Raw genomic sequence first — 13,462 nt, forward strand, 5'->3', positions numbered from 1 at the left:
TATGTTGCAACATCTATTAGCTAGATTTATTTTGTACTGCAAAACCTGTTTGTACCTTGGTAAATATAAACGTTAGAGAAATTGCGATGTCTTTAATTTCCCCGAGAAGATTTACTATCCCGGATATAAATCAATCTACCAAATTAGGATCTTTCACGCCTCATAAATACATTTAATACTTTCTTTAAATTCTTTCTTACAATTGAGTAAGAGTAACCGCAAAGTTGATTGCAAAGGCGATTCATATATCATATATTCATAAAAAATACTTATTTCTCATGATATAAAAATATATCTAACTTTCAGTTTTATGGAAACATTCGATTCAACGATATTAAAATGTTCGTACAGTTTTCTCAATAAACAACAACTGTCTTATAAACTCGCGGATTTGCATATGGGTATATGGAGAAATGCTTCGCCACTTGAAATCAGACCAAGTTGCAATTATACTATTGCAATTGATCGGCCTTTCACCAATTTTCTCTTCTCTTTCAGCAATTCTTATTTGCTTGGAGATGTGAAGTTAATGCAAGACTTCTGTAGGAAAATGATGTGCTGCGGTAAAATAATAGACCGCCAAGTCAATTTACGAGATTTATGAATCTGCTGTGTGCAGTAGACGAGAGAAGAAGGGAGATAATTATAGCGAACTCGTAAAAAATGCGATAATATGCAGCATTTCGCTTAGTTACGACCGCTGACGTTCGCAAAACAAAAACGCATATCAAGATTACTTTGTAAATTGAATTTGCGCAGTTTATTACATGTTTTACTAGTAAAATTCTCTCTCTCTCTCTTATTTATTTATCTATCTGTGTTTGTCTTCATCGTCAATTTCGTAATATATTGAAAAAACAATTGACAAATTTCTATGTTTCAGTTCGCAACCATGGAGGAAAAAATAACGAAGTCGGAAATACAATCCTTCTTCACAGGCAAAACCATCTTTATCACTGGTGCTTCCGGTTTCATGGGTAAAGTTCTCTTGGAGAAATTGCTGTATCACTGTTCCGATCTTGACAATATCTACGTTCTCATGCGAACCAAGAGAGGCCGCAGTGTCGAAACTCGGCTCGACGACATGTTCAAATTGCCTGTAAGAAACCACGGAAATTATGCTACCTTATTTTTCTTTAGTTTAACAAAGTAATATTACGCAAAATAATGTAGCACCCTGAATTCTCACGAAACACTGTATGCATCTGTTTAGGCTTAATTAATGCAATTTATTTTTATATTTCATTATTGATTATGTTATTTACAGTTAATTCATAATAATACGCAAAAATATTATTGAGAAACTCATTCTGGGAAAAATAAAGACGGTTATAATCCACTTTGGGACCCACGATTACGCGTAACTAAAAATCGTAATTAGCTCCATTTATTTCAAAGATTTTTAAGTTATTCAGTTTTACGCAAAGATAATTTTTATTTAAGAGGCATTAACCAAAATGTTTTAATTAGGGTTACAATATCCAAATAATTTGATTACTATGATCGTGGGCCTCAAAGTGGGTTATAATTTTTCTCAGAGCACGGTTGAACAGAAAGATATATGTATTATATATATAAGGAATGTTTTACCAAGCACATCATTCAATTTTATGAGATTTAGCTATTAATATATTCTTCTCAATTGTAATAAAATTTTTACTTCAAAAAATACTATTGTGTTACAAGAATTTCAAAAATACTGTCATATTGTAAGGAATTTAATCGCACAGTATATACGAAGAACTTTGAACGTACGACAAAAATTATTCATAAATCTGTTTTGGATAAATATTTGAAAGACTCTTCAAGCTACGATATAGCTTGAAATCAAATGGCAGTATATAGATATGTGGAGGGGTAAAAACCAAACTGGTATAAGTCAAATTTTTTTAAATATTTGACTTACTTTTTTACTCCTTTATATAATACATAATATATACATATGTGCGAAAGATTTTAGTAATAATTACTAATAATTGATATTTTTACAGCTGTTTCAAAGACTGCGGAATGAGAAACCTCAGCTTTTTAAAAAAGTGATATCACTGAATGGCGACGTATGTTTGCCCAATTTAGGCCTTACTGATGGACAGCGTGAACTTTTAATAAACGAGGTACACGTGGTATTCCATTTCGCCGCGACACTTCGATTGGAAGCGAAATTGAAAGATGCCATCGAAATGAACACGGTAAAATATCAATCGCCACGAAGGAATCTCAAATCTCAATCAAGCTTTATTTCTTGTATTGCATCGTGTGTTTCGTGTGTTATTGGTGTTAATATCAAATATGCTACGCATGGCTATATTATTGTGTACGATCATCTTTAAACTCTATGTTTACGCGATATTTTATAACTATAGACACTACAAAGCGCGGCCTTCGCACGGGCCATTTATTCTCGACTATTATATTTACTTATTCACGCATCAAGATAACCAAAATCAATCTATAACAACCTGTCACTTATTAGTTGTCAAAACACGATTCTCGCGCTGACAGTTAAGATATATCCAAGATATATCTTTTAAACCTAATTCTATGCGTTACTAATTCTAGGCTAATACTTTTGATAATATGTAAAATATGATAATATGTTGAAATAATCTTTCAGACAGGTACAAAAAAAATACTGGACCTGGCAAAAGAAATGAAGCATCTAAAATCCTTCGTGCATTTAAGCACGGCCTTCTGTCACGTCGACCAAGAGGAACTCGGTGAGCGTACCTACGACTCGTCCGATGATCCTCAAGATATCATGAGGCTTGTTCAGTGGTTAGACGACGAGAGTATCGATCTTATTACGCCCAAGTAATTAAACTTGACGTTATTAATGATATTCGGCCTATTAATAATAAGCGTGTCCGACGGGTACACTTCACTAATATTAATTATAATATTAATTAATTAATAATGACTGCATGTAATTATATAAGTTATTATATTAAAAATATCTAAAATTATACATATTAAATACAAAATAAATACATATATTAGTATTATTAGTGCATATATGTATAGTGCATGTATGTGATTTCTTTCGGTCAATTGACTGCTTAATTAAAATTAAAATTAACCTAATTAAATTATTTTTTTATATTTATAAAAGATGTAAATATAAAATTATACATATCCAGTTTCTCATTTATAGATTACTGCATCCGCATCCAAATACTTACACGTATTCGAAACGTTTGGCTGAAACACTGGTGACCAACGAATACCCCAATTTACCTTGCTGCATCGCTAGACCATCGATCGGTAATTATCAAACATATTTTAATAATTATCAGAGATTATAAAATATCTCGACCATTGCCAGTGAAAGAGAATAAAAATTAATTCATTTTTTTTTGCACAGTAATACCTAGTTATGCGGAACCGATGCCAGGGTGGGTCGACAATTTGAACGGACCAACAGGCTTGCTCATCGGTGCGGGCAAAGGTGTCATCAGATCAATGCATTGCAACGGTAATTATCATGCCGAAGTTGTACCAGTCGATCTCGCAATTAATGCTGTAATTGGGATTGCATACAAACTTGCTACCGACCTGTTGAAGTAAGTATAGTTTCGTTCTGCCCTATATTGTTTTCTTCCTTAATAATAAAACATGATACAATTAATAATAATAAATTAAAGTGAATTCACCGCCTATATTTATCAAATCTGGACTATTTCGCTGATGTAATTGTCTTCCTGTCTATATTTAATATATAAATTATAAATAGTTATTTTCTGGAAGATATTTAAACAGAAATTATAATAAGAAATTTTAAGTAAAAAGAATTTTTAAAATCTAAATTTTTCTGTTAAACTTATTTAATTAAATTAATTAAAAAATACTGACTTATTGTAGCTTATAGATTGTTTGACATTAAATAGTATAATCATAGGTTTTTGATACGTTTTCTACATATAGACGTCGTCTGTTTTACGAGAGAATCCAGGCAGACTTTTACTATCCCAAAATTGTTGTAAATAAAATATAATACGCCGAAGTAGAATAAATATACCGCTGTAATATGGACAACGCACATTCTGAAACACAAAACATTTATTAATTGAAATAGGTGATTGAAAATTGATTTGTGATTTTGCACAATTATTTTGTTTATATGTAATAGAGAAATATTTTTATGTATTAGAGAAATATCTTTATTATATTTTTTTCTGTTCAGACACAGAAATATTTTGAATTCTTACATATTTATTACACATTTGCTTTTTTATATCTATTATTTACAGATCGAAAACTATACCCGTATTCAATATAACGCAAGGCAATGTGAGACCGATCACATGGGCAGAAATATTAGAAAAGGGCAGAAATGCTCTTCATGCATATCCTTTCGAGGGACAAATTTGGTATCCAGACGGCGATATACGTAGTAGCAAATTTGTGCACAATCTTTTCGTCTTCTTCTTTCATATTATCCCTGCATATTTGATTGACTTTCTGATGTTAATATTTCGACAGAAAAGATTGTAAGTTTTATACTTCTTGAGATTTTTTTAAATATCATTTGGAAATTATATTTTCTCATTTCAATATGTATCTATTGTATAATATATTTTTAAATAATATTATTAGAACTATTTAAAAATCTTGCTTCTTAGCTTTTATTTCTATTTTTTATTTTTATTTTTATAAACAGTATGGTCAGAATCCAAAAGCGAATCTCAGATGGCCTCGAGGTGTTGCAATATTTTACTACAAGGGAGTGGATATTTTATAACGATAAAATCATTAAAATGAACCACGAATTATCGAAAGCAGACAAGGAAATATTTCGAATTATTATTAACGATATTGATATAAATGAGTACCTCAAAAACATTGTCCTTGGCGCACGGCAGTATTGTATGAAAGAGGATCTGTCTACTCTGCCGAAAGCTCGTCGGCATCAAAAAATGTGAGTATTATTTACGTAGATTGTATAATGTTTTCATGCAATTGAAAAATACGATTCCGTCAAATTTGTTCAGTCACTTTTTCCAGAAACTTTTGTAAAGGCGCAAATGTTTGAGTGTTTCAATAAGCAGAAGAGAAAGAAATGAGAACACAATGTATATTTTTATGCTAATAAAAAATTTCATGTATTCATTTTTTCTTCCCATTCTTGGAAAGTAACAATTGTACATTCCTAAGAGAAACTGAACACTTTCTATTACGTAGAAAGATATTTATTCATATAACAGAAGAGATGGCTAATAAGAGAAACTTAACGATGTTTAAACTTGTCACTTGTTCAAATGAATACATTTTCTTTCTTACGCTATTTGATGTGCATTTCCGTTTTGCATTCTACATATCAATAATTACATAGTACACTATATAATTACGGATTTAGATCTTGCTTAATTTTTCTGAACAATTAAGAACATGATTTTAAATTCTCAAAATTAAAGCAAAAGGTATAAACTAAATTAAATCAATTAATATTATTAATAAATTAATATACATATTAAATTAGTATAACCAAATTTATTCTAAGTTTACATTAAAATTAAACTAATTTAAATTTTAAGATTTATTTTTAAATTTTCAATCACCTATTTCAATTATGTCAAACTCGATGCTGTAAAACTCATCGTATTTTATAACAAACGTTTTGTGTTTCAGAATGTACGTTGTCCATGTTACAGCAGTATATTTATTCTACTTTGGCTTATTATATTTTATTTACAACAATGTTGGGATAGTAAAAGTCTGCCTGGATTCTCTCACCGACGTAATAAAATCACTACCGGTCGTAGGCGGATTACTAACGAAGATGCATCTCTAAGAACGTACTTATACACATTCGACGTTTATTGCGTTATACACATATGGAATTCGACGAGTCGACGAGGAATGGTTAGTGCCTCTGACGATGTTCTATATTGCGTCTCTCATTTGAACCGCTTGTAATTCCGGGCATAAATTATGAGGTGGAAGGCAATTTCAACATACCGTCCATATAGAAATATTGTTGATATTAGCTATAAATTCAATATACTTAGAGACTAGATCGTATCGCAGGTGTTTGTAAAAACTAACTATCTAAATCAGTTTTAAACTCTCAATCAAAACGTAAGCTTTTAGGAAATTTCGATAGAATGACACGTAATATAAGATACGTAATGTAAAATACGTAATGTAAGGTAGGTAATGTAAGTGCTTTTCTGTAGTGTAATGTATAGATTTTATTGAAAAATATCGCTACATTGTTCGATACATATGTACAAGCATATTTAATGGAATAAAGGTTTATATGCGCATAAAAATATTATTTGAAAATAAAAGATTTATTATGCATTAATACCAGCTCATTGTTATAGCAAAAAAGTCCACTAAAACCAGCCGAATAATTTATCATATGCATTATTAATCATTTAAACCTGCAAATAAAAATATGCATTTTTATGAATTTTTACTTAAAAAAAAGCTTTATTTTTAATTATGCTTATTGCTATTCTGACAAATTTAACAAAAGTCGCAGTGTTCTGCTCGATGACATTTAAAATCGACAATATTAGTTAATTTTATCACCCATTGTTATATTTTTTATTAAATTTATTATAAATTTTATAATTCCATTTATTCTATATACCGTGTATTTTCTGATGTATTCACGTTTTCATACATCTGTATAAAATATCTTAATTTGTAAACATTTTGTACAATGCAAAAGATGACAAAAAGAATTTAGGTCGTCTAAGATGGATTTTATAAAAAATTGAAACCTTATGGCCTTCGTTTCTTAAAGAAGATAGCAAAAATGTGTCAAGTATCGCATAATAAAATAACTCTCCCTTCTTTATAGCCAGCACTTTCGGACAAACCTGTTTTTGTCGATAGATTTGGCACGAGCGTGAATTGTGACGATGATGTAGCTAGATTTTCTGAGCTCTGTATCGGAGCACAAGAATTCATCCAATTTCCCGAGTATAACTTCCGTGCGGGACCTCTGATGACCTCAATCGATGCTCTTCTCAGGGTACAAAGGGGTGTCCCAATATAGCTTCGCTGTTACATACAGTTGCTCCTGCGTATTTGTATAGGATTTTGTAAACCGTATCATGAAGCGAAAGCGAGATAATTAACAATAATCTGTATAGTAGTTATAATTTTCACAGTTGAGGTGATATTGACCGCTCGGCTAATTTTTGTTCTTTAACTTATTACGTACATGAATACTCTAACGCGCTTATACGTTCATTTTAATTGTTATTTATCCAGTTTAAGACTTTAATGTTTACTTCTAGCAATGCATAATTTTAATCTTAACTTATTTTTCATCTTTTTCTAGTCCTAAGAGTTAGAAGAGAGTTAGTAAGTTAAACCGAGATTATAAGTTAATCTACATTGATAAATATAGACATAAAACTTGTAGTTATTACTCCAAGCAGAAAATGTGGAATCTGCAGATAAGATACTTGTGTGAGAAAAGAATAAATAGCCTGGCGCATATTGCTATATCATTCATTCCTATCTATTTTGCTCCACAGAATGTGTCCGTAGTGTGTATCTCGTGTTCTCTTTTACAATAAATTATATTTGTACGACTTCCTTTATTAATTTATGTCAGTTAAAGTGAGCTAAGAGATATATATAAACTTGCTCACATATAAAGAGCGTGTTTAAAACAAGTAATTAATCTTGTTATGTTTTTTGATTTAAGAATAGTTATACGTTATCTAATTTGCTTTAGCAAATTTAATTCGTATTACCGTGTTGAAAATGAAAATTTACTCATCATGTGAATTTACGTGATAAACATTTCAAGAAAAAATTACAGAAATTACAGAAGAGAAAAGATTTGTCCGATAAATTTTGCAAAACCGCGAAATGAGGAAAAAAAACGTTCTATTCTCTTCTAGGCAATTTTGTTGATAAAAAATTTAACTTATTTAGAAAAATACAAACTCATTATTTAGACAAATGCCTGTTTTTTTTTTACTAAGTGGATATTCTTTTCCTTTGACAGACATTAATTATATTGTTATAATTGAAAATGTTATTGATGTTAAAAGTCATTAATGTTTAATTATTATTTAAAGCTGTTTTAAATATACATATATAATATTTCAAAATTATTTTAAAGCTGTTATTATATTTAAATATTTAATTATTATCATTAAAGTTGCGTCTCAAGTATTTTACATTTAACCGACTGTAATCCATATGAGCCGAACGCGTCGCAGCATCATCCGCGTCATTGAATGTTGATTAATCTTGGCAAAAAGTAATCAAATCGCGTTGCAATGGGAAACATAATCTATGCAGGATTTAAAGCTTAATTGCGGAGCAAGAGGGGGAGGATAAAGCAACAGTTGTAAGTTCCGCATAATATGGTGGGATGGCGCTGAGAAATCCCAGTCAACCCCCATTCCATTATTGATCCACCCCTGTGCGTTCCATTCGGAAAACAGCCCACTAGCCGTCGGTCGACGTGCGGCGCGAGAGCTGTCCCTCTTCTGCTCCAATCTTACTTTGTCGTGACCCTCTATAGCACAATTAAAATTGCATTTGGAGTTGTGCAGGCACGGGTGGCCGTGAGTTATGGGAGAGTATTATCTACGAACTTTTCTCCATTTGTTAAACTTCCTCACGCACCTACCATCTAAAAGCAAATGCGGCGGTTTTCCCCCGCGATCTCGCGATTCTGACTAACAGATTTTATACGAGATGCCGACGTCAGCTTTTATACATCCCCTCGTGTACGAAATCTCTTGAATAAATCGTAGAAACGTTCACGTCGCAGTAGACACACGCGCACGTAGTAGACACGAACAAAAGGAGCGTAATTGGACACCTGTTATAAATGTAACAAAGTTATTTCAAGAAGAATTATGATTTTGTAATTAAGAGCCCGTGCAAAATGCAGGTATTTGTAGTGATAATTAATAAAGTAAAGAATTATTTAGCACGAAAGGAATATAAAAAGATCGAAAAAGCGAGTTACAGAATGTGAGAATTTTTAAGTAAAAACGTTAAGAAAGAAACAGTAAATTTCTAAGACAATTTCTATGTTCGAAAGATGAAGAGGCTTTCTTATTCTTGAAGCAATTATATGTTGTTTGAGAAGCATCAAAGAGACCGAGTACTATCATATTCAAATTTAAAAGTCAAAGAAGATTGAAAGTCTATCTAGAGAGCGTTGAAGAATCGAGATTACCGGAGTGAATATTTCAGAGTCCAGGGATCCTCCGAGCGTATGAAAATTAGAACGCTCAAGAGTGAAGAGAATTAATGACTTAAGAGATTAAAAATGTGAGAAACACTGAGAACAATACGTATTTTTTGTGATAAATTGAAGGTATAATTTATGGTCGCAAAAAAGATGCGAAAAGTCGAATGAAATCGAATAAAAATGCTAATAGATCAATACGATTACATTCGGTGGCACAAGTCGTATGTCACTGCATAATAGAATTTTCATTTGACTTTTATTTGAAATTTTGATTTGATTTTGAGATAGACAGCTTGTGACAAGTCGAATAATTTCGCAATTTTAACATTTCACAATCACACGATGATTGCAGACTAAAAATTGTCGCGAAACAATCATCAATTTTAATAGACATTTGTCATTTCTATTTATTTAAGGGTTTTCTCAATTTTAACCAAGAAATTCAATATATAAATTAACTATGCAAAGCTCAAAAAAGTGCAAACGTAAAAAAATAATATATAATTAAAACTAAATGTACTTAAACTTTTGTAATTTGATTTTTTAAGAGAAAATTTTTTAAAGCGAGTTACGATACAATTTATTTAAATTTTGTTGAAAACAGATAAATATATTAATTTTTTGATTATAACAAATTATTGGAATTTTGTAGTTTAAGAACAGAAATAATTCTATTAATTTATTTTAAGTCGATTTTTCAGTAAATATATTATATAAGACTTTTCTAGTGTAGTGCAATACGATCTCATGATGTTCACGCTGTTCTATCACCTGTTTTCTTTTGATAATATATCAGTTTACGTCCGCTTACCGGACACCTTTTCTTTTACAAACCTTTTACGGGCCATTTTCTTTATGATAAACTCGATTTTAATAACTCGGTTGATCTTTCACGCTTGTAGTTTTTGCACGGTATCCAGAAAACATATTATATTTTCCATAATATCATAAAACTCGAAATTATACATTTATCCTATTTTTTTACCTAAATGTTTGCGGTAACTAAATATTTGGTGAAATATATTGGCATATAAAGGGCATAAAAATTTCTACATGTCAATTTTTTTGCGTTAATTCACAAATGTCGCATATGTCTAATTTAATCTTTTACAGATATTTAATAAAAGATAATATATTTCAAATAAAAAATATATTTCTGATTATATCAATCGAGCCTAGATATAATTGAAGAATAAGAAAAATCTTACATAAAGTAGCTATAAAAAGCTACTTTAAAAAAGTAGCTTTATTTTTCAATATATATGTATATATACATATATGTATATAAATATTTAATAAAGTGTTTCCCCTCTTTATATCTCTTTTATATTTTTTTTTATTCTTTACAAACTGCGTCGTAAAACTGAGCATTTATCCTAATGTTTATATTTTCAGGATATGGAATATGAAAAAAAGTGATGTATGATACATAAGAAACTTTTATTTGGCATCTTTGACCTGACATTTTAAAACATCTGTAATGTATGAGGATAAAATTTGTATGTATATCCCTGTACATTTATATGTGCAAATGTATATAACCTGACATTTTAATATTTAATTTTATGTAGATAAGTTTTATTATGTTCATATAATTAACTGTATAATTAATTTTCGTTATTAGCATTTATTTAAAATTTTTGTGAAATATTTCTGTGTAGAATGGAACAATACGAATTAAGCAGATCTCATCGGATATTTTAAATTTATTTACTTAGGTATATTTGCAAATTGTCAAATTCATATTTTACAATTTTTATTTTATTTTATATATTTATCAGCATATAGCGGGGATGCTCAATAAACATCGCAGAAAGGCGTCTAAGAGGTATCTTGAATTTTTAAAACATTTTTTTAGACTTTTTTTTATTTCAGACTGCACTTAAACATTTTTGAACGCATTGTTAAGATATCTTTTGCTTTAAAATTCTAGAGAATGTTTCTTCGACATTTTCACTCATTATCTTCAGAATTCTGTCTCGGTTCTACGAGCTCGTCGCCGTGCGTTTTTCGCTTTTGCGCCCGTTGGGAGTGCACCTGTCGCTCGATTAACCCGACGGCGATTCAGTGTGACATGTGCAAGAGGTATACGTCATCCATTAACGATGTACGCTCGGCGTACACGTAATGGTGAACGCCAGTTTCAGCGGGTGGTGGGTGACGCTGAAAGCCGGCACCCCGACGGCCACCACCACGCACGGGCCAAGGGCGCGTGCGCCAAAATTATTCCCCCGGTGCAAACTCACGGGGGTTGTTTAAGGCGCGAATTCTCGGAGGATGGAGAACAGTCGACGAGCCAGCCTCCAGGAGGCACGTTCGCGCGAACCTCGGAGTCGTGCTCCTCAAAGCCACGACGTGTCCCATCAAGACTCGTGATTCAAGACTGCTCCTCCTCCTCCTTCACCTTGACCTCGCCTAGCTGGGCGTCACACCTGGTTCGATAACGTACGCAACAACGAAAAGGGATTCCTTGCAGTTGCATAGATTCTCCGTGTCCCGTTCATCCTCTCGTTACTCGGACCTGCGGCTGGAGCGGCGTCGGCGAGCCACGAATGGCGCGAAAACGGTATCGATGAATGGAGCAACCGATATCGTGCATGGGTGGTACAATGAGAGCTCGTGCGATCATTGAGAATTAGACGAGAGAGAGAGAGAGAGAGGGGAGAGGAGAGAGAGAGAGAGGGTCTAGCCTCTATTCAGTGGTTCCCATAATCGCGGCTCAGTAGAAGGGCAAGAATGTCGCTCGTCGTCATCCTGAAGAACATTCAGGGTCTTAAGTGCAAGGGCGAGAAAGTCGCGAAGATCGACTTTCGAGGTAACGTTAGCACATAATTCAAAATTTGTTGAATCGCTGACGTTCGCACGAAGTAGAGTTTTTCACGAAGGCGATCTGTTCGAGTCGATTTTTCACGTGCACAAAAGATGATCTCAAATAAAATTGCTATCCGGAAATGAAAAAAGAGCAATTTGCCATCTCTAAAATCGACTTCAGTAGATTGTTCCTTTCTCGAAAAACCATCAAAGAACTTGTCGAGTACTTTTCAAACATTCTGAAATTAATAATTATTTATCATATTACCCTTCTCTCCCTCAATCCTTCTTATTTCTTAATATGTATCTATTAATATGTATTTATTTCTTTTATTCGTCATTACACTAATATGCGTGTCAGTTTTTCAGAATATCAGCAGTTTTCTTTTTTTTTTAAAGGAAAAATTATCAGAGATAAAATGTACAGAATTGTTCTCTTCTATAATTCACACATAATTATTCTTGATACACAATTTACCCTATACTTAATACACTGCCATTGTATCTCCATTATTTGAATACTCTCAATATTATTGGTTTAATACTATGCAAATTCCATATAGATTAATGCACGCGCATGTCACGTGGTCGGATGCATATCTGCGTGTACACAACCTTTGTCGGCGTTTAGTGCATTATATCCGGGTGATTGATTGTGTCGCAGATTTGCGTCCTCGTTACAGGAGACCTCGGTCAAATCTCCGAGCGATGCTCTAGGTTAATCTCCCTAATTTCGAGTTAACCGGTTGTAGTCGCATGCTGCTATGCGCCGATGACTTTCCGATAATCCAACGAACGTACGTTAATCGAAATTTTTCAATAATTGAAACGTCGACAACAACGTCGATACAATAGATGCGACTTTCATCTCTGCTATTTTTTAAAATCACGCTTTTTTGTTCGTTTTTACAGAAATAACGATAAATTTAATATTTTCATTCAATATCGCGGTGTTCATTGTGCGACGTAGATCCTCTTTCATGATCATTTCAAATATCTACCTACATTGTGCGTTTTATTGAGTATTATATTAAATGCCCTATTGATAGAAATAAAACTTTTCGTAATTTACAATACACGGAATTTGTGAGGAAAGGATAGAATTTAATGAGAATAAAAACGCGAATAATTGTTACACTTTTATTGTACTTATCGTTTCTAACTTTTCTACAATTCGCTTCTAACTTGTTGCAAGTGTCTTCATTAAGTAAAGAATAATTTAATATTATACCTATTCTCTTTATCATCTACAGTAATATTAGTAACACTACTTATTGAGTATTGTGTCAAATGTCCTTTTGATTGATGGAAATGGAACGTTTCGTAGTTTACAATAGACGCAATTTGTAAGAGGAAGGATAGAACTCAATGAGAATAATAACAGTTAATTGTTGACAATTAGTTGTCACACTCTATTGTACTTATCATTTCTAACATTTCTACAATTCGCTTCTGACAAGGTCTTTATTAACT

The 13,462-nt window shown here is 32.1% G+C and overlaps 2 protein-coding genes across 9 annotated transcripts in view; both read left to right on the forward strand.

Moving 5' to 3' along the window:
* Positions 1-6,304, forward strand: part of LOC112460973 (putative fatty acyl-CoA reductase CG5065) — a 9,469-nt gene extending 3,165 nt beyond the window's left edge. Inside the window, exons 2-11 of one of the 5 annotated variants that reach the window (XM_025025959.1) lie at positions 307-401; positions 499-778; positions 884-1,099; positions 1,992-2,189; positions 2,615-2,811; positions 3,152-3,261; positions 3,362-3,560; positions 4,248-4,487; positions 4,658-4,915; positions 5,626-6,304. In XM_025025959.1, the coding sequence (XP_024881727.1) occupies positions 893-1,099; positions 1,992-2,189; positions 2,615-2,811; positions 3,152-3,261; positions 3,362-3,560; positions 4,248-4,487; positions 4,658-4,915; positions 5,626-5,788 (1,572 nt within the window). In that variant the 5' untranslated portion in view covers positions 307-401; positions 499-778; positions 884-892 and the 3' untranslated portion in view covers positions 5,789-6,304. The remainder of the gene's footprint in view (positions 1-306; positions 402-498; positions 779-883; positions 1,100-1,991; positions 2,190-2,614; positions 2,812-3,151; positions 3,262-3,361; positions 3,561-4,247; positions 4,488-4,657; positions 4,916-5,625) is intronic. The other 4 variants (XM_025025957.1, XM_025025960.1, XM_025025958.1 and 1 more) reach the window with 4 other exon arrangements.
* Positions 6,305-11,461: 5,157 nt separating this feature from the next.
* LOC112460967 (otoferlin-like) overlaps positions 11,462-13,462 on the forward strand; it is a 38,065-nt gene continuing 36,064 nt past the window's right edge. For all 4 annotated transcript variants that reach the window (XM_025025941.1, XM_025025944.1, XM_025025945.1 and 1 more), the window contains exon 1: positions 11,462-11,993. In XM_025025941.1, the coding sequence (XP_024881709.1) occupies positions 11,915-11,993 (79 nt within the window). In that variant the 5' untranslated portion in view covers positions 11,462-11,914. The remainder of the gene's footprint in view (positions 11,994-13,462) is intronic.

This window comes from Temnothorax curvispinosus, unplaced genomic scaffold, assembly GCF_003070985.1.
Source record: "Temnothorax curvispinosus isolate PA1 unplaced genomic scaffold, ASM307098v1 QBEX01010941.1, whole genome shotgun sequence".
Classification (NCBI taxonomy): domain Eukaryota; kingdom Metazoa; phylum Arthropoda; class Insecta; order Hymenoptera; family Formicidae; genus Temnothorax; species Temnothorax curvispinosus.